The sequence below is a fragment of the Bos indicus x Bos taurus genome, chromosome 19 (genome assembly GCF_003369695.1).
Source record: "Bos indicus x Bos taurus breed Angus x Brahman F1 hybrid chromosome 19, Bos_hybrid_MaternalHap_v2.0, whole genome shotgun sequence".
Taxonomy (NCBI): domain Eukaryota; kingdom Metazoa; phylum Chordata; class Mammalia; order Artiodactyla; family Bovidae; genus Bos; species Bos indicus x Bos taurus.
In genome coordinates, this window is record NC_040094.1 from 39,134,272 (window position 1) to 39,161,569 (window position 27,298).

The following is a 27,298-nucleotide window of genomic DNA, read 5'->3' on the forward strand; positions in this document are numbered from 1 at the left end:
TCAGTGTCCACTCAAATGAGTTCAGAATCCTCACCCTTTCAAGTTCCTTCACAGTAGAACTTCAGTTTTTCTTGACAACTGTAATTTCCCTACACCAGCCAGAAGCTGTCCTTAAGCAGGAGAAGGCTTTTCCATCTTTGTTCACTCTTGTCCTTCCACCTGCCCCCTTGCCCCTTCAAAGTGTGGTGTCTTCAGAGCCATCTCATATGCCACATGCACCACTAAACCTCACACACATTTTCCCTCCTTTTCTATATTCATCTCCCTCCTTGTATCACCCATGGCACGTTATACTTTTTTCATGATACTTGCCCTATACTTAAAAAAAAAAAAAAAAAAAGAAACAAACTTAAGATAACTGTGGATTCACAGAAGTTGTGATAAATAATCCAGAGTGGTCCTGTTTCCCCAGGTAACATTGTGCAATATCACAGGATATCACAGCTAGGACACCTGACACCTACATACTCTGAATGAGAAGGAAGCCCACTTTTGTTATCTTGTCCTTTACTTTCCTGCCTTTTAAACTCTTACAGGGAAAGGGCTGGATGCTCCTCTCCTTTAGCTTTCTCTCTGGGTTACCGCTTCTTTTTCCTCTCATCCTTTTAGCCTTAGGGAAGGAAGGGATACTTTGCCTCCCTGTTTCCAGTGCAGCGGGACTGCTTTGATTCTCCCTGAAGTTGGTGACTTGAGATTATTTATTGGGACTTATGATCATTCCCTCCAACAGCCCTGGTTTGCCTGACCAACGGTTCTGCCCTGGTTTTCCGGGCTTGGATTCGCGAACTGGGCCGGGAATGACTGCGGCCCGTCTTGGCGGGGACTGACCCTGTCCTCGGATTCCGCCTCCTCGCGCCTCATTTCGGCCCCACGGTGGCTTCTCCACCTGCCGGCGAGGCCTGCGGTCCGGAGCTTAGAATGGGGAGCTCCCGGGGGCGAGGTGCCTGGAGTCGCGTCGCGTCTTTGTTTTGACAGGGAATGGGGGCCGCGGGGCGGGCACCTCCTCCCTGGGGCGCGGGAGCAGGGGCGCGGGCCCCGCTCACAGGTGTCGCCGCCGCCCAGGCGCCCCGCCCGCCGCGCGCCGCTTCCTGAGCGCGCCCCGCCCTGCGGCTCGGCCCCGCGGCGCCGGCGACTGAGGGCCAGGTGCCGCCGCAGCCGCCCGCCCGCCAGTCCGCCCGTCCGGCCCTCTCCCGCCGCCCGCCACATGCAGGCCGCCGCCGCCCTCCCCGAGGAGATCCGTTGGCTCCTGGAAGGTAACGCCCCGCTGGCCCGGGCGCCGCCGAGCCCGCCGGGAGTCGCACGTGCCGAGCCGGCAGCAGCCGAGACGCCAGCGGCTCCCCGGCCTTCCCCGTCGGCTCCCTCCCGCCTTGTAGAAGCTCGAGGCTGCTGCCGGAGCCCTGACTCTGCAGAGCCAGCTGTTCACCCCTCGCTCAGGGGTCCCTTTCACTCCTAGTAACACATTTTCTTGTTCCACGAGGCGTTTCCACTTCCCACTTAGCCTCCCGGCTTCTCAGCAAGTTCTGGCCGGGTTCAAGGTCCCCGGGCCGCCGTAGCTGGCCTTCAACCTGTCCCTTTCTCTTCAGGACGCCCTGCGTCTGTGGGTTACGCGCTGGCCCCTCTCTAGCCCTGACTCTGTCCCTTCACAGGGAACCCTAACCTTCGCTCTTAGAGCTCCCCACGGTCTCACGGGGCTGTTAGGGCTCATGGGCTCCTGTGGGCCAAGGCCTGGACATCCAGACCTCAGGCCCCCTTCACCCGCCCGCAGACTCCCTCTTGCCCCTGGGCGGCGGATCCCAGTGTTACATCTCCTGCCTTTCTAGAAGTGCCCCACTGTGGTGTGTTCACCCTCAAACCATAGAGCCCATCAGTCCTTGTAAGAGTTAAGGCCATAGTCACTAACAACACATCCCGCTGTAACACTCCAGAGACACTTTTTGCTAATGGGCAAGATCTGCTTGCCTCCCACTTTTCCTGGTGAAAAGGTATTAATAATTTGCTTTTCCTGTAACCGACCTTCCTGGAAGGATGGGGACCTGGAATCTGTGTTTGCATAAGGGTCCCAGGAGGAAACTGCTCAGAATTAAGCCTTTTGGCATCGAGGTGACGTTTTTGACACATACTTAACAGATGGCCTGTTTTCGGCAGGTCATACTTTTGGCAAGCAGTATTTTTTTTTCTCTTCAGTTTCTCTCAGTTTAATTGGTTTTATATCTCCATTACCATGTTATCTTGGTATAAATGCCTCCTAATCAAATATTTGGCAAGTCTTTTCAGTCTGTTTGTAGTGCTGTTTCCATTCTGGGTTGCTTCCATAAAAGCTGTCAACTACGTATTTCTTATGAGGTGAAGTTTCCAAAATTTATTTTGCTTGCTACCTGAGTAAATCTAAATTTTCAGAATAGAAAAGTATTTGTGGGGTAGAAGAGCATCATCTGGATGTCTAGAAGGAATCCAGCCTTTCCGTCTGCTGTTGGCTCAATAATTCCAAATATAAAGAGAGTCTGTACTGTGGTTTCCAGGAGAGAAGGAACTGTGGCAAAAAGTTTCATTCTGCCTTGCAGTTGAAGATATAAACAGATTCTTTTTATTGATATCTGTCATTTGTTGAGAGGAAACCTGTTTTACAAACTAGTTGAACTATACTTACATTTTGTTTACAGCCTTGATAGAAAATTCCTTTTTATTTTCAGAGGCTTACAATGACATCCACTCCTTCAGCATTTTTGATGTGCAGTTCTTTATTGTTCAAAACTGACACTTTGGTAAACAACTCATTTCTGCACCTGCCACCTTCCTTTAGTTTAGATTATTTTCTTGTTAGCTGACTGTTTTTAATTGAAGTCTTCAGATCTCCTCCTAAAGCAGAACCTTTGTTTGCTGACAAGTAGAGCAGAGTATGAATGGAGATTAATTGCATGTCACATACTTCTGTATCAAACTTGCTGTGTCTTAACAATCTCTCTTGGTGCTCAGGTCTTTGGAATATATAGAACAATCCAAGATTAAATTCTAAGGAGCTATGTTGGTTAATGTATTACTTTAAAGCCCCCTTTTTTTTAAAGTGTGTAATTAGAGCCTGAATCTGAAGTAGAGAAAAAAATGTGAACGTGGAATTCAACCAATAATTCTATTGAAAAATGTTTGAAGAATATACTTTTGAAAGGTTTGTGTAATCATAGCAACATATTGGTTGTAGGTTTTGTTTTTTATGGAACACGCTCTCTGTTGTAGACCAACAGAATTATTCACTGTACTACAAACAGTTTGTAAATATTAGAAACCCGTAATGGCTACCAATTTATCATCTGTTGCTGTTTGTCTTCCCCCACCCACCCCCACACACACTTTTTAAGGTTAACTGCTGACAATGAGAAAATACGTAGGTCCTGATCTCTATATTGTTACTCAGTGGAGGGAGTCGTAGGGTGAGAGTGCTGCCACAGGCTGTGGGGGTGGAGTTCCCACAATGAATTACTACTTTCATAAACCAAGGCATAAGCATTTGCACAGTGATTTAGTGCTGGCCATCACAGCCGTAACTTTAGCATTTATTTATTTATAACTACAAGAGCATAAATGACAGGGGCGTTTTTTGACATAATGGGTGTGCTTTGAAAAATAAGAAATGCAAAGCATTATGAAAGGTTTATGCCGGATTTTGCATAATGAAGGGAACAGAAATGCTGAAGGTCTAACACTAATTTTGTTTAAGGATAAAATTTTAAACATTTGACCAAGAAACTCCACTCCTAGGAATCTGTGTTAATGAAAGTAAAGAACATGAAGTATATATTTTTGTTTGTTTGTTTTAGTGGCTAAGTTGTGTTCAACTCTATGGACCGTATAGCTCCTCAGGCTCCAGAATACTGGAGTGGCTTGCCATTTCCTTCTCCAGGGGATCTTCCTGACTCAGGGATCAAACCTGCTTCTCCTGCATTGGCAGGTGGAGTCTGAGTCACCTGGGAAGCCCGTAGTATATGTACCAGGATGCATAGTAAGTGCCCATGAGTTGGGAGAAGTCAGGCGATGATATCTTGTGGAATCATCCATCTTACTGAATATTTTGTAACCATTAAAAAGGGTGAGGTGGATCTTTATATATTGGCTTAGGAAGTGTTGATAACGTATTTTTGAGACTAAAAAGCAAGATGCACAACAGTATAAATAACATACCATTTTTGTTTGAAAACAACCCCCCCCAAAAAAAATACCCCATATTTGATATATATTTGTGTAAGCCTAAGAAGGAGTAAGAAAGAATACACACCAAGCTCCCAAATTGGTTCTCTAGGGAGGGGAAAGAGAAGGTTGGGGAGAGAGGTTATTACTTTTATTTCATACATCTTCATGTTGTTTGAACCATGACAATGACCATGCATTACTTTTGTAATCAGGATAAAACAACCAGTAAGACTATTTAAAAGGAAAAGGAACAAAGGACAAATAGAAGCTTGGAGAGGTCAGAGTTCCAAAGGACCATGAACCAGTATTGTGATTATGCTTTTTTGTTTTTAGTACTAGAGATGTGTGGAAGGTGGGGATTCCCCCCACCCCCTTTTTTAATGCTATCTTGGGTTTTGGGCAAATATTAAAGCAGTGAGAGATTTCTAGAGTAACTCAGGAACCATCTTCCTCAGATTCTGTCAGGTTCTCATATAGAAATAGTAACTAGTCTATTTCAGCAAATAAGTACCTTATAGATAAGTAAAGTGAAGGACATTTACTGCCTTATTGAAAGAGGAAGAAATATTCAGGTCTATTTTCAAATAATCAGGCTTCAGGAGTAGAAGTTATCATTTTGTTTTTGCACTGTGATAACCACACTGAAAACAAAAACAATGGCGTGCTGACAGTTTGCATAGTCTTTGTTTCACAGATACAAACGTAATCAGTTCTTCCTTGTCTTTCTCGTATCACTTTTGAAGTCAGCAGCACAAGAGGCAGGTGTAAAGGAAATAGAATAAATATTTCTTTGGTTCATAATTTGTCCTGTGTGATGGAATGGAGCTTACTGAGTTTAATAGGTAATAAGTATCTACAAGGTACCTAAATCCTGCTCAAACATGGATTAGAGCCAAAATAACATCCACAATTCAGCTGCATTTAGTAGCAATTGTTGCATTAATGCTGATTTTGACATGCCTATAGTTACTTTTTTTAAACTTCCTTGGAAAGAAGTCATTAATCATTTCATTCCAGGTTGTTCTCCAGTTTTGTATTGGTCGATGTAGCCAACCGTAAAATCTTTTTCAATATAGTAAAATTCCAACTCTGTGGAACTCACAGGAGTGAGTTGTGCTGGATAGCTGAAGATGTTCTCTTTAAACATTATTTTTATTATAAACATTGGTGATCAAATTTTTTCTCAGATTCTATAGAAACTTCTCACACTTCCTCAACCAAACAGTCTGCATTCAAGAGGACCTCCTCTGAATACTTTAACTCGGAGTTGTTACGGTGAATATCAATTATCATACTTTATAGAGATATATTAAGTTATTTAGAGACTTTTTTTTGCCGTAATTGCCACTGGACTGCTTTGTGAATGTCTGTGTCTGTTTTATACTTTAATTTTTATCATTGTTTCCTACAGTTAGACCAGGCCTATCACTTTGTACTGTTCTCAGTGTATCTGTATCCCCCATGCTCTAGAAACATTAGATAATTAAGTTCGTTGGAATTAAGTTATGTGTAAAAGAAAATACGAAGGTCTGTCTTGATGAACACGGTACCCAAACTTTAGGTCCGTACTTTGTGACTTATACATTGGCTGCTCACAGTCTTTTTTGCTTAATTTCTTAATACTGGGTTGTCTTCTGGATAAATGGCGGTACTGTTTGGCTAAATTCTGAAACGTATGTGACCATACTTCTATTTCTTTCTTTTTTTTTAACTAATTTTTTTTTGGCTGTGTGAGCCCTTCATTTGTGATGCTCAGGCTCTCTAGCTGTGGGGCACAGGCTTAGTTGTCCTGCTGCACGTGGGATCTTAGTTCCCTAGCCACGGATTGAACCCACATCCCCTGTATTGGAAGGCAGATTCTTAACCCCTGAACCACCAGAGAAGTCCCTTATTTCTTTTTTATGCTAAATTTTTTGGTTATAAAAATAGTATTGCTCACGTAGAAGATTTAGAAAACAGTCACCCATAGTCAACAACTGTTAAATTTCCATGCATATTTTTCAGTTTTTATTATTTGTACAGACTTTATTTTTTTTTAATATGAAAAGATGTTTTATTATTATTTTACTATATAACATATTAGTGAATACACCCAATTGTATCTTCTCAAAAGGCAAATGAGATCCAGGGTAACATTCCTCTTTGATTCCTGAAAACATTAATATCATCTGTCTTTTGGAGGATTCAGTGTCCTACGACGTCTGTGATACTGTCCACGAGGATACCAATGGTGCTTAGTAGTAAAGAACATTTTACTGAGTTGTTCTATCATGGGTCCTTGCTCTAAGTGTTCGCTTTTTTCTTCTAATCTGGTTTTCAGTACTAGATCATGTGTTTCTTCATTTTTATGCACTGGATCTGGCTGAGGGATAGGCAATTATAGTCATCTGGGCTGCTACTCACTGCGAACCCGCCATCTTTTGTACAGACTTTAAAAGTTGGGACATATTGTGTGTATAGTTTTGTATACTGATTTTTCCACTTACTGTTTTTCACTTGCTATGGTCACCTGAGCATCTTCTTAGATCACTCACGTTCTTTTTTTTTTCCCTTTGAGTGATTTTAAAGTTATACATCCTGGTTTTATTTCAGATAGTTTTACCCTTATAGCTAAAAAAAAAACAAACAAAATGAACCATGTCCCTTTGATTAGCAATGTTAAGAATGAAACAGTATCTTCTACTCTTTCCTCCAATGTGAAATGTGACATGGCTTATATAATCTGAGATTTTAGATTCAGAATTATTAATGTTTTTATTGTGTATATTAGGTTATAAGAATTCTTTTGATATTTGCATAATATTTAAAACCATAGCTATAATGATATTTTGGATAGTTTATATTTAATGAAATATAATGATATTTTTGTTTAACTTGTTTATTGCATACTTTTTGTACCATGGCTTTTTCATTCTTGAGCTCTTTATCTCTTAGATATTTAGACTTTGCTGGACGGGTAACCATGGCCACATGTAGCTATTTAAATTATCTAAAATTAAATAAAACCAAAGCAAATCTGTTCCTCAATTATGCTAGCTACATGTCAGCTACTCAGTAGCCACAGAGGCTGCTGTATTGGATAGTACAGAAAGCCCTAGTAGATGACGATTGCGACTGTGATGCTGAGTGGATTTTTCAGGAAGGGGTTTGATACTACACTTGCTGAGTGCCTCTGAGTTTGAGTATGTGTCTATCTAGTTTCATATAAACTTAGCTGTGGGAATGAGGTTCTAGGATCCATTCCTTTCCCTTCCTCTCAACTTAACCTCTCAAAGTTTTACCCGTATCTCCTGGTCTTCAATTTTGTGGAGGAGAAGTCTGATGCCAGCCTGATATATTTATTTTATAACCCATCCCTCCCACTGCCTGCCTGCATGTTTATAGGATATTTTTCTTTGCTCTCAAAAATGTCACTGGATAAATTCAAAGTTAGACTTTTTGATTATTTTTGCCTGGTATGTAGTGAACCCTTTTGATCTATAGTCTTAAGGTCTTTAACATGAGAAAGTTTTTTCTATTGTCAGTGCTTTTATTCTGTTACACTAGGGTTTATATTGTAAATATATTGGGCCCCGATTTATTCTCTGTGTTTCATCTCTTTTATTGTCTCATCTGTCACTGATTTGATTGTAGTTTTAAATTCAGCATTTATTTATTTAAAAAAAATTTCCATGTGTTCTTTCCACACCATTCATTGTTTTGTTTTCATTACATCTGTAAATCTGGCTTATAGACATAATGACATTTTGGATGTTGTTGGAAATATGAATAGAAAAATTTTAAACATTTCTGTTCTTTAATAATAAGGCTACTTCAGAGGAGACATTTTCTGTAGTTCTTCAAGATATTTTTCTTTTTGAAGGTTAATATTTTCTCATAGATCCTGTATATTTTCTTTGTGGTAAGTTTTGTTGTTTGGTTCAGTTTCTCAGTCATGTCTGACTCTGTGCGACCCCATGGACTGCAGCATGCCAGGCTTTCCTGTCCTTCACCATCTCCTGCAGTTTGCTCAGACTCATGCCCATTGAATTGGTGATGCCATCCAACCATCTTGTCGTCTGTCGTCCCCTTGTCCTCTTGCCTTCACTCTTTCCTAGCATCAGGGTCTTTTCCAGTGAGTCAGCTGTTCTGATCAGGTGGCCAAAGGATTGGAGCTTCAGCTTCAGCATCAGTCCTTCCAATAAATATTCAAGGTTGATTTCCTTTTAGGATTGACTGGTTTGATCTCCTTGCTGACAAAGGGACTCTCAAGAGTCTTCTCCAGCACCACAGTCAGAAAGCATCTATTCAGTGCTCACCATCTGAGCCATCAGGGAAGCCCATGCCAACTCTTCAGTTCAGTTCAGTTCAGTTCCTCAGTCGTGTCCGACTCTTTGCAACCCCATGAGTCGCAGCATGCCAGGCCTCCCTGTCCGTCACCAACTCCTGGAGTTCACTCAGACTCATGTCCATTGAGTCAGTGATGCCATCCAGCCATCTCATCCTCTGTTGCCCACTTCTCCTCCTGCCCTCAATCCCTCCCAGCATCTGAGTCTTTTCCAATGAGTCAGCTCTTCGCATAAGGTGGCCAAAGTACTGGAGTTTCAGCTTTAGCATCATTCCTTCCAAAGAAATCCCAGGGCCGATCTCCTTCAGAATGGACTGGTTGGATCTCCTTGCAGTCCAAGGGACTCTCAAGAGTCTTCTCCAACACCACAGTTCAAAAGCATCAATTCTTCAGTGCTCAGCCTTCTTCGCAGTCCAACTCTCACATCCATACGTGACCACAGGAAAAACCATAGCCTTGACTAGACGGACGTTTGTTGGCAAAGTAACGTCTCTGCTTTACAATATGCTATCTAGGTTGGTCATAACTTTCCTTCCAAGGAGTAAGTGTCTTTTAATTTCATGTCAACTCTTAATTGTATGCAAACTCTTAGTTGCAGCATGTGGGATCTAGTTCCCTGATTAGGGATCGAATGCATTGGGAGCACAGTCTTAGCCACTGGACCACGAGAGAAGTTCCTATCTCATTGAATTTATGAGAAATAAAGGACTAAATATTTGAAAAGAAGTTAGAATAATATCTAGAATGTATTATACACCATATGTTTGGTAAATAAAATTTTAAAAAAAGTTTTTTTCTTTGAGGAAGTCCTGTTGATCTCTCTTCCTGCAACTGCTTCACCACAGGAAAACTTATAGGCCTTTTGCTTGGGTCAGTGGGTCATCCTTGCTCCTCCAAATTAGAGGAGGTTTGTAGGGGTTCTTTCAGGATGTTCTTCATTTCCTTCCTTAGATCAGAACTTTTTGGAGGAAGGAAAGAGGAAGTTAGCTTCCTTGCTAACTTAAGAAAGACATGTGTTCCTTACCTTGTTACATAGAATGCTTTGTACGCATGTGTGTTTCTGTAAATAGTATTTTTGCATTATTTCTCAGTTAAAAAAAAGGTTCAATCTTTCCCTTCTCCCTTTCTATTTTAATAAACAGAATTTTTTTAATTGGTAGAAATATTTTAGTTTCATTATGGGTATGTCCTAGATGTTAGCTGGGCTGCCCAGGCCTTTTGAACTCTGCTGTGTGTGTTTAGTCGCTCAGTCGTGTCCAACTCTTGTGACCTCATAGACTGAGGCCTGCCAGGCTCCTCTGTCCATGGTATTCTCCAAGCAAGAATACTGGAGTGGGTTTTCACTTCTGTCTCCAGGAGATCTTCCCGACCCAGGGATTGAACGCAGGTCTCCTGCACAGAAGTCAGACTCTTTACCGACTGAGCTATGAGGGAGTTCAGAACTCTAGGCAAGATCTATTCCTCATTGTGGGAACCCAAATATCTCCTCAAAATCTGAAGAATTCTCAAGGGGTGTGCATTCTCAAGGTTACCTTTCCTTCCAGGTTCCCCTGCTTCCATGGTTCCCAAATGGGGTGGTTTTGTCCCTCAGGGGGCATTTGGCAACACTTGGAGACATTTTTGTTGTTGTCACAACTAGGGAAGGTGCTATTGGTAGCTAATGGGTAGAGGCCAGTGATGCTGTTCAACTTCCTACAATGCATTGGACAGCTCTACAGCAAAGAATTATCAAGCCCCAAATGTCAGTAGGGCCAGGGTTGAGAAACTGTGGCCGTGACATATATCCTTGTCTTCAATTTCCACAAAGTCCTGTCCACATGAAGTCCCTGTGAGTGTCAAAAACATCACTGCAGAGTCAGGGGGTACAGGGAGAGGGAGGAAGGGTTTCCATGGCAGTTATGCAAAATATTTCATATTGAATATTAGGCATTCCTGTTCCTGAACTCCCTTTTGCCAATCCAGTCATGAGACAATGCCCTCTGGCCTTTCACCTGATGTAGTTCTCAGCCTTATGCTTTCTCACTGGCACTTTCTCCCTGTATCCTGTCTGGAGCAAAACAAACAAAAAAAAGGTTTTTTTCTCTTGCCACACAGAAAGGTGGTTTCACTGTCTGTTTATTGGTTTAGGCTCCCACTAACACCCACACACAGAAAGAAACAGGTTACTTTGCCAAACAATGGTGATTCTCTTCCTAAGAGGAATTCTAATGCTGTTAAGAGAATAACGTTTTTAACTCATTATATAAGTGTAATACTTAAACAATTTTTAATCACTTTAAATATAGGAAAAATAAGATAAATTTCAAGTTCTACCATCATCGGAGAATCTTAACATATTGACATAACTATAATAGATCTAATTTTTCACATTATGAACCATTACACTGTACAGAAATCCTATAATTTCTGCTACATTTATTCATATTTATTTCCCCTGTGTTTCCAAGTTCACTGCTTGCTTTTTCTGGTTTACCAGTGCTGCATTATAGGTTAGGTGATTCTAACAGATGGCTTTTCAGGTTTGGAGTCTTTGAGTTCCACTGTTTAATTTTACTATCCAGTTTTTACATGGAAGATAGGACAGATGTAGGCTCAGAAACAGAGTGGTCTTAGTATCCAGAGAGCAAGCTTTCCTGAAAGCTTATGGCTTTGATAAAATTATTTATGAATTACTTAAATTTCATCTAGGATCTCCGTCTAACATTGTTGATATTCTAATATTAGTATGTTATGGGGGAAATAAAATTTTTATTCACATAATAGGAGCTTTGCTAAGATGTATCCAATGGCACATATTTATACATACACCAATGTGATAGTTAAGTTGGAATTAATTAAGGTACTGTATATTATAAATCAAATATGAGAAGTGTCCTGGGAACTTAGAAAGTTATAGACAATCTCTCTTTACTGCATTGTAATAAATTTCCTTAAAATCACCCTCCCTTTAAAATAAATTTTCCTTTTTGATAGCACTTTGTGTGAGCCTCTTCATCCATTGATCCCTCCCTCTTCTTTTCTTCCTTCCCAGTACTTTATTAAGATGTGATTAATGTATATAAAATGCACTAGCGTTAAGTGTTACAACTGAATGACTTTCATATATGTATACACCTGTGTGACTACAACTCACATCAAGACATAAACACTTCCATCTCCCAATAAAGTTCCTTTCCAGTTCTGGAATTTCATAAATCAGTATGATCTCTTTTGTGTCTGTCCTCAATATAATATTTTTGAGATTCATCCATGTTGTTCTGTGTATCATTTATCTATCCTTTTGCTAAGTAGTAATCCATTGTGTGAGTATTCCGTTGTTTGCTTATTCATTTTTCTTCTGATGAACAATTGAATTGTTCAGTTTTGGGTTACTATGATTATAGCTGCTATGAGAATTCTTGTATAACTTTTTTTGTAACATAAACACTCATTTCTCCTGAATAAAGATCTAGGATGGAATTACTGGGTCTTATGGAATGCTGCTGCTGCTAAGTCGCTTCAGTCGTGTCCAATTCTGTGCGACCCCATAGACGGCAGCCCACCAGGCTCCCCCGTCCCTGAGGTTCTCCAGGCAAGAACACTGGAGTGGGTTGCCATTTCCTTCTCCAGTCTTATGGTATAAATACATTTAATTTTATTGGAAACCAGTTTCCCAAAGTGATTATAACCTCTTTTACACTCCCACCAACAGTATATGAGAATTACAGTTACTCCATTTCCTCACAAACTCTTGATGTTGTATTCTTTATTTTTAGGTATTCTGGTAGGTGTTATGGTCCATATATTTTTTAATTACAAAAATAACTTATGAATACATTTTTACTGTAGAATATTTGTACAACATAAAAGAATATAGATTACTTGACCTAGCCACAGCAATCAGAAAAGAAAAGAAAAAATAGGTGTCCAAATTGGAAGGGAAGAGGCAAAATTGTCATTATATGCATATGAGATGATATTATATATAGAAGATCCTAAAGACTCCACACTAAAACTATTGGAATAATAAATGAATTCAGCAAGGTTGCGGGTTACAAGATTAATATACAGAAATCTTTTGCATTTCTTTATACTAACAATGAACTATGAGAAAGTGAAGAACAATTGCATTTAATACTGTGTCCAGGGACTTCCCTGGTGGTGCAGTGGGTAGGAATCTGCCTGCCAGTGCAGAGGACACGAGTTCAATCCCTGGTTCAGGAAGATTCCACATGAGCACCTAAGCCCATGCTCTGTAACTTCTGAGCCCACACCCTAGAGCCTGTGAGCCACAACTTCTAAAGCCCATGCATTCCAGGGCCCATGAGCTGCAAATACTGAGCCTGTGTGCTCTAACTACTGAGGCCTCTGTGTCCTAGAGCCACACACTGCCGCTGCTGACCCTGCGTGCTGCAACCACTGAAGCCCGCATACCTGGAGCCTATGCTCTACAACAGGAGAGGCCACCACAATGAGAAGCAACTAGAGAAAGCCCATGCACAGCAATGCAGACCCGGTGCAACCAAAAAAAATTTTTAATCAATTAAAAAAATTGTGTACAAAAAATACCTAATAAACCTAATCAAGGAGGCGAAAGACCTATGTGCTAAGAACTATACCACATGGGTAAAGGAAATTGAAAATGATTCAAAGAAATGGAAAGACATCCCATGACCTTTGATTGGAAGAATTAGTATTGTTAAAATGGCCATGCTACCCAAAGCAACATACAGATTCAGTGCAATCCCTGTCAAACTATCCATGACATTTTTCACACAATTAGAACAAATAATCCAAATGTATATGGAATCATAAAAGACCCAGAATTTCCAAAGCAATCCTGAGGAAAAAGAACAAAGCTGGAGGCATAAACCTTCCCAAACTTCAGACAATACTTAAAGCTACAGTAATTAAAACAGTGTGGTCTTGGCACAAAAACAGACATATAGATCAATGGAACAGAATAGAGAGCCCAGAAATAAACACATACTACTTATGGTCAATTAATCTTTAACTAATGAGGCAAGACTATACATTGGAGAAAAGACAATCTCTTCAGCAAGTGGTGTTGGGAAAGCTGGCAGCCTCATGTAAATCAATAAAGTTAGAATACTCCCTCACATACACACACACACAAACTCAAAATGGCTTAAAGACTTAAATATAAGGCATGACATCATAGGACTCCTAGGAGAGAGTATAGGCAAAACATTTTCTGCAACTGCTGAGCCTGTGTGCTGCAACCACTGAACCAACTGAAGCTTCAGTGGTTGCAGCACACAGGCTCAGCAGTTGCATGAGCCTGCAATTGCAGCAATGTTTTCTTAGTTCAGTCTCCCAAAGCAATAGAAATAAAAGCAAAAACAAATGGGTCCTAATCAAACTTAGCATTTGCACAGCAAAGGAAACCATAAACAAAACAAAAAGACAGCCTATAGACTGGGAGAAAATATTTGCAAATTATGTGATCAACAAGGACTTAATTTCCAAAATATACAAACAGCTCATACAACTCAATGTCAAAAAAACAAACAACCCAATTGAAAAATGGGCAGAAGAACTAAACAGGCATTTCTCCAAAGACATCCAGATGGCCAAGAGGCACATGAAATGATGGTCAATATTGCTAATTATTGTTGTTGTTGTTTAGTCTCTAAGTTGTGTCCAACTCTTTGCGACCCCATGGACTGTAGCCCACCAGGGTCCTCTGTCCATGGGATTTCCCAGGCAAGAATAAACTGGAGTGGGTTGCCATTTCCTTCTCCACGGGATCTTCCCAATCCAGGGATCAAACCTGTGTCTCCTGCATTGGCAAGTGTATTGTTTACTGCTGAGCCACCAGGAAAGCCCGCTAATTATTAGAGAAATGCAAATCAAAACTACAGTGAGCTATCACCTCACAGCAGTTAGAATGTCTATCACTAAAAAGTCTACAATAAATACAGGAGAGAGTGTGGAAAAAAGGGAACCTTCCTACATTGTAGGTGGGAAGGTAAATTGGTGTGGTCACTGTGGGAAACAATACAGAGGCTCCTTAAGAAACTAAAAATAGAACTGCCATATGATCCAGCAGTCCCATTCCGAGGCATATATCTAGATAAGACGAAAGCTCTGATTTGAGAAGATATACACAAGTTCCAGAAAAACATCTATTTCTGCTTTATTGACTATGCCAGAGCCTTTGTGTGGATCACAGTAAACTGTGGAAAATTCTGAAAGAGATGGGAATACCAGACCACCTGACCTGCCTCTTGAGAAACCTGTATGCAGGTCAGGAAGCAAAGGTTAGAACTGGCCACGGAACAGACTGGTTCCAAACAGGAAAAGGAGTACATCAAGGCTGTCTATTGTCACCCTGGTTATTTAACATATGCAGAGTACATCATGAGAAACGCTGGGCTGGAAGAAGCACAAGCTAGAATCAAGATTGCCGGGAGAAATATCAATAACCTCAGATATGCAGATGACACCACCCTTATGGCAGAAAGTGAAGAGGAACTCAAAAGCCTCGTGATGAAAGTGAAAGAGGAGAAAGTGAAAAAGTTGGCTTAAAGCTCAACATTCAGAAAACGAAGATCGTGGCATCTGGTTCCATCACTTCATGGAAAATAGATGGGGAAACAGTGGAAACAGTGTCAGACTTTATTTTTTGGGGCTCCAAAATCACTGCAGATGGTGACTGCAGCCATGAAATTTAAAGATGCTTACTCCTTGGAAGAAAAGTTATGACCAACCTAGATAGCGTATTGAAAAGCAGAGACATTACTTTGCCAACAAAGATCCGTCTAGTCAAGGCTATGGTTTTTCCTGTGGTCATGTATGGATGCGAGAGTTGGACTGTGAAGAAAGCTGAGCACCGAAGAATTGATGCTTTTTAACCGTGGTGTTGGAGAAGACTCTTGAGAGTCCCTTGGACTGTAAGGAGATCCAACCAGTCCATTCTAAAGGATATCAGCCCTGGGTGCTCTTTGGAAGGACTGATGCTAAAGCTGAAACTCCAGTACTTTGGCCACCTCACGTGAAGAGTTGACTCATTGGAAAAGACTGATGCTGGGAGGGATTGAGGGCAGGAGGAGAAGGGGACGACAGAGGATGAGATGGCTGGATGGCATCACTGACTCGATGGACGTGAGTCTGAGTGAACTCCAGGAGATGGTGATGGACAGGGAGGCCTGGCGTGCTGTGATTCATGGGGTTGCAAAGAGTCGGACACGACTGAGCGACTGAACTGAACTGATACAACCCAGTGTTCATAGCAGCACAATTTATAATAGCCAAGAGATAGAAGCAACTAAACTGTCCACTGACAGTTGAATGGATAAAGAAGATGTGATATGTATATATATCACATTACTCAGCCATAAAAATAATGAAATAGGGACTTCCCTGGTGGTCCAGTGGCTAAGACTCTGAGCTCCCAATGCAGGGGACCCAAATTCAATCCCTGGTCGGGGAACAAGATCTCACATGCTGCAACTAAGACCTGGTGCAGCCAAATAAATAAATATTTTAAAATAATAAAATATTGCCATTTGCAGCAACATGAATGGACTTAGAGATTATTGTACTAAGTAAGTCGGAGAAAGACAACTATTATATGATAACACTTATGCATGAAATCTAAAAATAATACAAATGGACTTACTTACAAAACAGAAACAGACTCACAAACAAACTTAAGGTTACCAAAGGAGAAGGCAGGGAGGGCTAAATTAGGAGTATGGGGTTAGCAGATATGCACCACTATATATGAAATAGATAAACAACAAAGATTTACTCTGTAGCACAGGGAACTATATTCAATATCTTGCAGTAACCTATATTGGAAAAGAATCTGTAAAAGAGAATATATATGTGTATCTGAGTTACTTTGCTATATACTTGAAGCTAACACAATACTGTAAATCAACTATAGTTCAATGAAAAACAGAAAAAAAGAAATTGGTTTTTTAACATCACACCATTGTAAGCTTTCCCATATAAATCTATGTATATATTCATATATATATTCATTTTAAACTATTGTACAGTGTTTCAAATTTAATTATTCCCCTATTAAAGGATGTTTAGATTGTTTACAATTTTTTAAATATTTCCATAGTGCTGTAGAGAACATATCTGCATCTTTGCCTATATATGCAAATATTTCTGTAGGATAGATTCAGTGAAGATTGCAGAAGTGTTAATTCAGATTTGCAGACTGGTCAGTAGTTAAAACTTAATCTATAGTACTATCTGTGTTTTAGTTTCCAGTTTTTGTTTTCTCTATGCTATATGTGTATAGTTATTGTCATTTTTTTCACCTTCAGGAGGTAGAGGAATTAAAAATATAAACACCACACATTTCTTGGGTCATGGGGCAGAAACAATCAGCAGGTGAAGCAAACCACAGGAGAACATGTTGACATTTTCTCTATTGTATGCTGACAACTTCCTGCAAGCTAAAACAAAGCTGGTCGGTATGATTTTAGTGTTGCCAACAAGTTTTACCTCTTAACAAAAAGCAAAATATATGCCTTAAAGGATTACAATTGATTGCCAGATGAAAAATTTAATGCAAGGTTTAAAACAAGTTTTAAGCACAGTAAAAGTCGTTTCCTCCCCCCTTACTATGATAATTTTATTTAATTGGTGTGAAAATAAGCAAGACAAGATTCAATGAAGGCTTCCATCGTGTGTGCATACATGCTCAGTTATGTCTGACTCTCTCTGACCCCATGGATTGTAGCCGGCTAGGCTCCTCTGTCCATGGGATTACCCTGGCAAGAATACTGGAGTGGGTTGCCACTTCCTCCTCCAGGGGATCTTCCTCACCCAGGGATCTAACCCATGTCTCCTGTGGCTCATGCATTGATAGGCAGATTCTTTACCACTGAGCCACTTGGGAAGCCCTCCATCATTAAAGTAGGAAAATTAAACACTGAAGTTTCAGAAGTTTGATTTTACTGAGATATTTAAGTTACTGCAGAAATACTAATGATCCGATACCTTCAGTATATTTGTGACAAGGAATCAGTAATGATTATTTTTTGTTTGTTTCTATCAGAAGCTGTCAATGAGACTTTGTAGAAGTTGGATCAGTAACCAGGGTGCTTCTGTAAAATAGCAATATGTTACTAAAGGGAAAGTTGTGACACTTAATTAAATAGAATGCCCAAATATCTGGAATGAAATGTGGTCTTCTGTTATTTCCAAGGTAGAGATTGTTTTGATTTGGCAGGCATGATTTGTTAGGCATGGCCAAGTGCGTGGCCATAGTCTGTTACTGGAAAGGCTGTCTTACTGTTAGCAGCTCACTCAGGGAAGTCCTGAGGATGATGCAGATCTGTACTCCCTACCTATGGGACATCAGTTCAAACAAAGGACTCCTGGGATGGGTTCCTGAGAGGAGTCCCTCCTCTCCTTGATCCCCTTTCTCTTCTCCACAATCCCAACATTTTCTATATGCCTCCTTTCCAGATAAGTTTCCATCTTCATCCTCAATGGCACCCCACTCCAGTACTTTGCCTGGAAAATCCCATGGATGGAGGAGCCTGGTGGGCTGCAGTCCATGGGGTTGCTAAGAGTCAGACACAACTGATCGACTTCACTTTCACTTTTCACTTTCATGCATTGGAGAAGGAAATGGCAACTCACTCCAGTGTTCTTGCCTGGAGAATCCCAGGGACGGGGGAACCTGGTGGCTGCTGTCTATGGGGTTGCATAGAGTCGGACACGACTGAAGTGACTTAGCAGCAGCAGCTTCATCCTCAAAGGGTCACATCTCGTCTTTAAGGCTTTAACTCCTTCAAAGTGTTCAGAGTTAAGTATCTATAAGATAAATTAAGCATTTTAATTAGAAAAGATGTAGGTATCCTTGAAAATTAAAAGGAGTCTGAAGTAGCATCCTGCCCCTAGATTTTGTGTTTTTTGTTTTTTTTTTTAAATAGTGAGTAGATTGTTTTCTAACATTTACTTAGGTGTTTTCTTTATTAATACTTTTTTTCCCCACGTGGGAAAAAGAACCATGTTCTCTAAGTTGATTCCCAGGCCATCCCATTTTTAAACACTATTTCGTGGATCATAAAATTATGTATTTCTCTGATAAGACTGTTCAGGGCATTAGTGCTAATGCCGGACAAGAAAGGACAATGGTTCTCATAGATCAGGATTAGAAGCTATGTATAATTTTTTATTATATATTTTGGAAATTGATCTCAAAAACTTACATGTTCACCCAGTAAAGGTTGTTTATTCAAATTTTATTTTGTTTTATTTTTTTATTTTTAAATTAATTGGAGGCTAATTACTTTACAATATTGTAGTGGTTTTTGCCAAACATCGACATGAATCAGCCACCGGTGCACATGTGTTCCCCATCCTGAACCCCCCTCCCCCCTCCCTCCCCATCCCATCCCCCGGGGTCATCCCAGTGCACCAGCCCTGAGCACCCTGTCTCATGCATCGAACCTGGACTGGTGATCCTCTTCACATATGATAATATACATGTTTCAATGCTACCCTCTCAAATCATCCCACCCTCACCTTCTCCCACAGAGTCCAAAAGACTGTTCTTTACATCTGTGTCTCTTTTGCTGTCTCGCATATAGGGTCATCGTTACCATCTTTCTAAATTCCATATATATGCATTAGTATACTATATGGGAGTTTTTCTTTCTGACTTACTTCACTCTGTATAATAGGCTCCAGTTTCATCCACCTCATTAGAACTGATTCAAATGCATTCTTTTTAAAAATATGGAACGCTTCACAAATTTGCATGTCATCCTTGCACAGGGGCCATGCTAATCTTTTCTGTATCTTTCCAATTTTAGTATATGTGCTGCCGAAGCGAGCACTGTTTATTGAAATTTTAAACTTAATTGTATGTCATGTATTTAAAAAAAAAAAAAAAACCCTTTGGTATTTTACCTAGAGGAGAATTGTTGTTGTTTAATCGCTAAGTCGTGTCTGGCTCTTTTGCGACCCCATGGACTGTAACCCACCAGGCTCCTCTGTCCATGGGATTTCCCAAGCAAGAATACTGGCGTAGGGTTGTCATTTCCTTCTCCAGGGGTGTCTTCCAGATGCAGGGATTGAACCTGTGTCTCTTCCATTGGCAGGCGGATTCTTTACCACTGAGCCACCAGGGAAGCTCCCTAGAGGAGAATTCTGAAGCATATTTTTATGGGGAATGATCGTCCAATTTGAGACTCCAGAAACCCTTTCAGTCCTGAAGCCTGGGCCATTCCCCCTTCTGTTGGCTTCCTCTTTGTTAGTGGGAGCGCTCCTTTAATCCCCTGTTCCCTAACTCCAAGCTCTGATGGTGGCGTTGTGACTGGGGAATGACTCCAATGGTCAGGACTGGGAAGGGTATGAGGAGCTGGGTGAGAGCTAGGTTGGAGTTCCCAGGATTAAGGAAGAGCCTATTGAATAAGCCAGAATGAGAAAGGGAATGGGCTTCACCTAGAAAGGAGGTGAGAGCCAGTGAAGGGACCCAGAGAGAAAGGAGAACAGAATTTCCTCTCATCTCCTACTCTTTCTCTCCTGTCTCTTTACCTCTGACCTCCTCTCCCATTGAGAATGTGGCTACCAACAGGCTTGGAGGTGCTATGATAAGACAGGAGGCTGAGGGTGGGGTAAGGAGAGATGACTGAAGTCAGCAGAAGGTTATTGAAGTTAAAATGACTGTCAAAGCAGCAGCAGTGAGAAAACAGATATTTCTGTGATTGTGCCCAGCCAGCCAGGACAACCATTCACGTTTAAAGAACATTTGCAAGTACTTGGGTTTTTTGTTTTGTTTTGTTTTGAACTAATGAGAGGGCTGAAATACTGCCCAGCATTAAACTTAATAGAATTAGTTTTGAGTCATTTCACCCTGTGCCAACAAAAATCTCAAATATTTTCTTGGGTGTAATGCAAGTATAGACAGAAATTTATGGTATCCTTCTTTTCAGAAATGTGAGTTCTGCTTTAGTAGTTCAAATACTTTAGCAAAATATCCCCTCTAGGAACACTTTGATTGGTTTTTGGTTGGTGGAGTTGTTTTCAGCAGCATTTGGTCATTCATCCTGCCTTCAAATTAGAAGGCTGATTGAAGTGAACTTTTGAATTTTAGAAACAATATATCAAAAAAATTTTTCTAACTATTAAAGAATGCCAACTTAAATATTTTGTTCTTTCTGTGTGTTAGGAGCAGTACTTAGAAAATAGATGGAGGCAACCTTTATTTTTTAGTAGTTTGAAAAATGTGACCCTTAAGATGTCATTCTCCTCTAAGTAAACGAAATATCCCCTTGTAGCCTCATAAAATGGACAAGGTGAGAGGCTTGGGAGAATGTCAAAGACTTTCACCAGTCTACAGAACCTAGAGATCTTGGGTGCATCCTGTCAAATCAGAATCTTTTCAGCTGGCCTTAGACCCTGCAGTGGTTTCTCCCAGGGATCTGATGATTATATCGTGTCTACAAGTTCCCGCATACCCTCCCTTCCCTTGTCCTTCAGTTTTCATTTCCTATTTTCCTTTCCTACTCTGGTTTGATGAAATAGACATTCATAAGCTGCCTGGAAGCTGAAGAAATCTATGTTTTAGGGAAGCTGTGAATTATAATAGGAAGATGCATATTTGTCAGAGCTGTGTTTATCTTTTTAATATGGGACTTTAAATCATTAGTCTAGGCTTCCCTTGTGGCTCAGACTGTAAAGTATCTGCCTACAATGCAGGAGACCCGGGTTCGATCCCTTGGTTGGGAAGTTTCCCTGGAGAAGGAAATGGCAGCCCACTCCAGTATTCTTGCCTGGAAAATCCCATGGATGGAGGAGCCCGGTAGGCTATAGTCCATGGGGTCGCAAAGAGTCGGACACGACTGAGCGACTTCACTTACTTACTTACTTACTTAAATCATTATAGATTACTTTTAGTACAAAATGCTGTATATTGCTACAAACTTGCCTTCCAGAATAATCTTTCATCACTGTTGCTCTTACCCCTAACCTTTGTGTTGTTGCTTCCAAGTTAGAATTCTTTCAGTTTCTCCAGCTGAACTAAGATCTGTCACCTTAGGACCTGTGCACACGGTGTTTCCATGCTGGTGCCATTCTTTTCCTCATTCTACCAGCTCCTCCCCACCCCCAACATACATACTCGACCTGCTGATCTTGGGGTTTCAGATGAAAGGTTAGGTCTCTGGGAGATCTCCCTAACTTCCCTCTAGACTAGGCGCATCTACTATGGGTGTGTGCCTCCCTCACTTTTCTTATTATAACTCGTATCACAGTTTATTCTAATTGTCTACTTAAGTCTTTATTCTTTGGTAGACTGTAAACTTTTAGTTTGGATCTGTCTTGTTCACATTTTCAGTATACAGCATATAATAAGTGCTCAGTGACAATATTTATGGTACATTTCTGATTTTGTCTTTTCTCCTTGGTGTGAGGACATTTATACCAGTGTGGTAGTGCTCACTCATTAGTCATAGATCTTGTACCATCGGGTATTATGTGCGGTGAGGGATGTGATGTCAGAGGCACCTCTGGAATGTTGTCACTCAGTGGTGGTTTTCACTCTGGGCTTTGTAGTTACAGATGCCTAAGGCATTCTGATTTGATAAGACATGATATTTATATTAGAAGAGTTTTTATTTGCACAAGGCTGATTGCTTAATAGAAAACCCACCTAGAGAGAATGGTGAACTTGGTTAAAATACAGGAGGTGGAAATCTCTTTCTTATTCAGTGGTGAGCAGTGCATTTCTGAGCAGCCTTACTGAGGCACCTTCAGGTCATAATCACTGTAAGTAACATCATCTTCTAAATTGAAAGGCAAATGTATTATATGTTGGTCTGTAGTTTTCTTTCCTTAGTATTTTTAAAGATATTTTCCTTAATATCTTTAAGTTTTGATATCAGGGTTATTCTGGCTTATAAAATGAATTGGGAAGTGTGTAAAATACTAGATGCATAATCCCTCCTATAGCTCTTGCTTTTGACTTATTTACATTTTATTATAAATTTGTTCATCTAGTGAGTTGTGGGAGTATTTTTAGATCAGGTTAAAAAAAAAGATGAGACAGGTGGAAGAGGTTGTCTTTGTGCCATGTTATTCCTCTGAGTAGATGACACTTGCAGATGAAGGAACAAGTACTTAAATAAACACATGGCCCTCTAAAGTGTTTTGCAATGAAGCCTGCAAAAAAGTAATTTTAAAGTGAAACTTAACAAGTAAAGTCATAATAAAATATCAAAGTATCAAATATCCCCCAATGAGTTGGGGGATAATTAGATCCTGTTGATTCCCTTTTAACAATTTTAGTATATACAAATATAGTTACATGGGATATTTTACTTATAAGAATTTAGTAAGGCAAGTAGAAGTTCAAAATAATATATACACACATACATATATATTTAACATCTATAGGCACAAAGTATACATTACAACCATCTATCTCCCATAGGATCTTTATTCCGCAGAATCATTATTCCACAGGATCTTTATTCTGCCTGGGTGTCCTCCTTTACTGTTCCCAGCTGTGAATCAGTACAACCTACTACTGCTGAGTGAAATGAAGAGGAGGGTGAAAAATTAAAGTCAGTCTAAGCTAAGAGTGATATTACACTATGCTTGCATAGTAATTTTAATTTTACTTTTTTCATATGTAAAACACATATTTTAGAACATGTAGAAGAGTATGAAGAAGACGATAAAATGGCTTGTAATTCCACTACCTAGAGATGACCATTGTTGATATTTTGGTGTCTTATCACAGTACCTGATTGACCTGTGCTGCTGCTGCTGCTGCTGCTAAGTCGCTTCAGTCATGTCGGACTCTGTGCCACCCCATAGACAGCAACCCACCAGCCTCCCCCGTCCCTGGGATTCTCTAGGCAAGAACACTGGAGTGGGTTGCCATTTCCTTCTCCATGATTGACCTGTAGGAAGGACTCAATTTAGACTGGGTTAATGACTGAATTAAGCCAAGGACCTCCCCCTTTTTTTTGGGTAAAATGTCAAGATTATATCGTATATTAAAAATTAATAGACTAGTTTTTAGAATAGTTTTAGATTTACAGGAAAGATTGAACAGGTAGTACAGAGAATTCTCCTTTTCCCTTCCCCCTCCCCCCAATTGCCTCCATTATTAGCTAACTTTCACATTAGTATGATACATTTGTTACAGTTAATGAACCAGTACTGATGTGTTATTGATTAAAGTCTGCAGTTTATTCAGTCCTGTCAGACTCTTTGTGACCCCGTGGACCATACAGTCCATGGAATTCTCCAGGCCAGAATACTGGAGTGAGTAGCTTATCCCTTCTCCAGTGGATCTTCCCGACCCAGGAATCGAACTGGGGTCTCCTGCACCGCAGGCAGATTCTTCACCAGCTGAGCTACCAGGGAAGCCCCTCCTCCCCCTTTCTTTGGGTAAAATGTCAAGATTATATCATATTACCACTTCTTAAAAATTAATAGACTAGTTTTTAGAATAATTTTAGATTTACAGAAAAGATTGAGCAGGTAGTACAGAGAATTGTTCTATTCCCTGTCCCTCCAATTTCCTCCATTATTAATTAACTTTCACATTAGTATGAACCATTTGTTACAATTAATGAACTATTTGTTACAATTAATGAACCTATACTGATGTGTTATTGATGGAAAATCTGTAGTTTATTCCATTTCCCTTAGTTTTTACCTAATGTCCTTTTTCTTTTCCAGGATCCTCTTCAGGATATCTCATTTAATTTAGTTCTTTAGAACTCCTCTGCAACTGTTTCTCAAACTTTCCTTGTTTTTGATGATCTTGAGAGTTTTGAGGAGTACTGGTCAAGTATATTGTAGAATGCTATATATTAGAATTTGTCTGACCATTTTCTCATGATTAGACTAGGTTTTTGGAAAGAAGATCACAGAAGTCAAGTGTCATTCTCATCACATGTCAAGGGTACATACAATCAACATGATTTATAACTGTTGATGTTTTCTTTGATTGCCTGGCTGATAAAGTTTCTGTCAAGTTACTCTTTGTTTCCCCTTTCAATACTGTATTCTTTGGAAGGAAGTCTCTATGTGCAGTCTACACTTGAGTGTTGGGAGTTATGCTCCTTCTTCCTTGGGGTGGTGTGTCTACATTATTTGGAATTATGTACTGGAGATTTGTGTTTTCTCCCCTATGTATTCATTTATTCTTTATTTATTAATATTTATATCATTGTGGACTCATGAATACTTATTTTATACTTTGAGTTATAATCCAATGTTACTTAACTTTGTTGCTCAAATTGTTCTGACTTTGGCCACTAGGCTCTTTTACTTGGCTTCTGGGTTCCTTTTGACATGTCATATCAAGTGTGTGTGTGTATATTTTGGGCACTTCCTTACTTTCTGGCCACACAAAATGGTCCAGGCTCATTTTGTATGTTTCCTGCCCTAGACCTAGAATAAGCCATCTCTCAAAAAAGCCTTGGTTCCTTTTATTGAAGATTGGTTTTAGAAACCATGATCTTGGTAGTAGATATGCTCTTTTTCACTGGGACGTTGTTTCTTTTAGGTCTTCTCACTGACAAACAAAGATATATATGTATGCATAATAATCCCACATATACATATGCATGCCATGCCAAGTCTCTTCAGTCCTGTCCAATTCTTTGCGACCCTATGGACTGTAGCCTGCCAGGCTCTTCTGTCCATGGGATTCTTTAGGCAAGAATACTTAAGTGGGTTGCCATGCCCTCCTCCAGGGGACTTTCCCAACCCAGGGATGGAACCCGCATCTCTTACATTTTCTGCACTGGCAGGCGGGTTCTTTACCACTAACAACATATACGTTTATCTATTAGCAATTCCTATGGGTTTCCAGTGTGGCCCAGTTGGTAAAGAATCTGCCTGCAATGTGGGAGACCTGGGTTGGGAAGATTCCCCAGAGAAGGGAAAGGCTACCCAGTCCAGTATTCTGGCCTGGCGCATTCTATGGACTGTACAGTCCATGGGACCACAAAGAGTTGGCCACGACTGAGCGGCTTTCACACTAGCATATATATAACTATCTGTATCTGGTACAAACTTAAACATGAGTTCTTTTTTTTCTTTTTTTTTTTCAAACCTTTCTTTAGACTTTCAATAGCTTGCAGCAAGGGAGCTGCTCTGCTGCGTACAAAACCCCAACCCAGAAGCAGGTCGTCTACCAGTGGTTCCCCATGGTAGCACCAGGTTTCGTCTAGCACCAGGTTCCCCATGAACGTGTGGTCCTTGATGGGTGAGGGAGCTAAACATGAGCTCTTATTGATGTCTTGAACTCTAATTCATTTTCGACTGCTCTCCTTACTATTCTTTAAAATTGAGCCAACATTGTTTTATAACATTGTATAAGTTTCATGTGTACAACATTCTATTTCTACCTCTGTGTACACTACAGTGTGCTCACCACCAAAAATTTAATTCCTTGCTATCACATATAGTTGACACCTTTTACCCATTTCACCCTCCTCCCCTCCCTTCTGACAGCCAATGTTCTGTTCACTGTATCCACATGTTTGTTTTTGTTTGGTCTGTTTTGTTCATTTATTTTATTTGTTCATTTATTTTATTTGCTTTTTATATTCCACACATGAGCGAAATTTTACAATATTTGTCTTTCTCCCTCTGATTTGTCTCACTTGGCATAATACCTTCAAGGTCCATCCATTGTTGTCACAAATGGCAAGATTTCATCATTTTTTTATGGCTGAATGGTAATCCATCATTATATATATATATGGCTTCCCTGGTGGCTCAGATGGTAAAGCGTCTGCCTGCAACTCGGGAGACCCGGGTTCGATTCCTGAGTCGGGAAGATCCCCTGGAGAAGGAAATGGCAATCCACTCCAGCACTCTTGCCTGGAAAATCCCATGGATGGAGGAGCCTGATAGGCTACAGTCCCTGGGGTTGCAAAGAGTCGGACATCTTCTTTATCCATTCATCTATTGATGGGCACTGGGGTTGTTTCCATATCTTAGCTACTGTAAAAAATGCTGTGATAATGGAGATGGAAATGGCAACCCACTCCAGTATTCTTGCCGGGAAATTCCGATCGACAGAGCAGCCTGGCAGGCTACAGTCCATTGGGTCGGAAAAGAGTCAGACATGACTTAGCAACTAAACAACAAGGTCTACAGGACCCAGTTAAAAAGAAACAGGAATTTAGAATGATTCTCAATTTTTTGGCCTGGGCAGTTAGGTAGATGATGATGTCAATTCAAAGGTATAGGGAAAGATAATGGATTCAATTTGTATATCTTGTATTTGAGAGTTTGTAGATGCATAGTCAGTTTTTGGCAAAACCTTGGTGCATAGTGATTTTATGATTTAGAAAATGAATAAATAAAGGAGTCCAATTTGTTAAAACATGCTGTGATGAAAATAGAGGTGCATATACCTTTTTGAATTATTGGGTTTGTATTCTTTAGATAAATACCCAGAAATGGAATAGCTGAATCATATGATAGTTTAATTCTTAATTTTTTGAGAAATCTCCATATTGTTTTCCATAGTGGTGGCACCAATTTATACTCTTACCAACAGTGCATGAGGGGTCCTTTTTCTCCACATCTTCTCCAACACTTATTACTTCTTGCCTTTTTGATAATAGCTATTCTAATGGATTGAGGTGATATCTATCTCATTGTGGTTTTGATTTACATTTCCCCAATAATGATTTTGAACATCTTTTCATGTTGGCCATTTGTATCTCTTCTTTGGAAAAATATCTGTTCAGCCCTTCTCCTCAATATTTTTGCTTCTTGCTCCTCTCCTTTCCACTCCAACACTGAGAAACCTGACTCCCACCATTCACC

General features: G+C 40.2%; 1 protein-coding gene and 1 non-coding gene across 2 annotated transcripts in view; one reads left to right on the top strand and one right to left on the bottom strand.

The window, feature by feature from the left end:
• The first annotated feature begins 1,068 nt into the window (after positions 1–1,068).
• Positions 1,069–27,298, top strand: part of SKAP1 (src kinase associated phosphoprotein 1) — a 305,979-nt gene continuing 279,749 nt past the window's right edge. Inside the window, exon 1 of the mRNA XM_027517749.1 lies at positions 1,069–1,253. Coding sequence (XP_027373550.1) covers positions 1,205–1,253 — 49 coding nt within the window. The 5' untranslated portion in view covers positions 1,069–1,204. The remainder of the gene's footprint in view (positions 1,254–27,298) is intronic.
• LOC113878722 lies at positions 19,220–19,326 on the bottom strand. Its single transcript, XR_003507136.1, has one exon. It is a non-coding gene; the product is annotated as a U6 spliceosomal RNA (small nuclear RNA).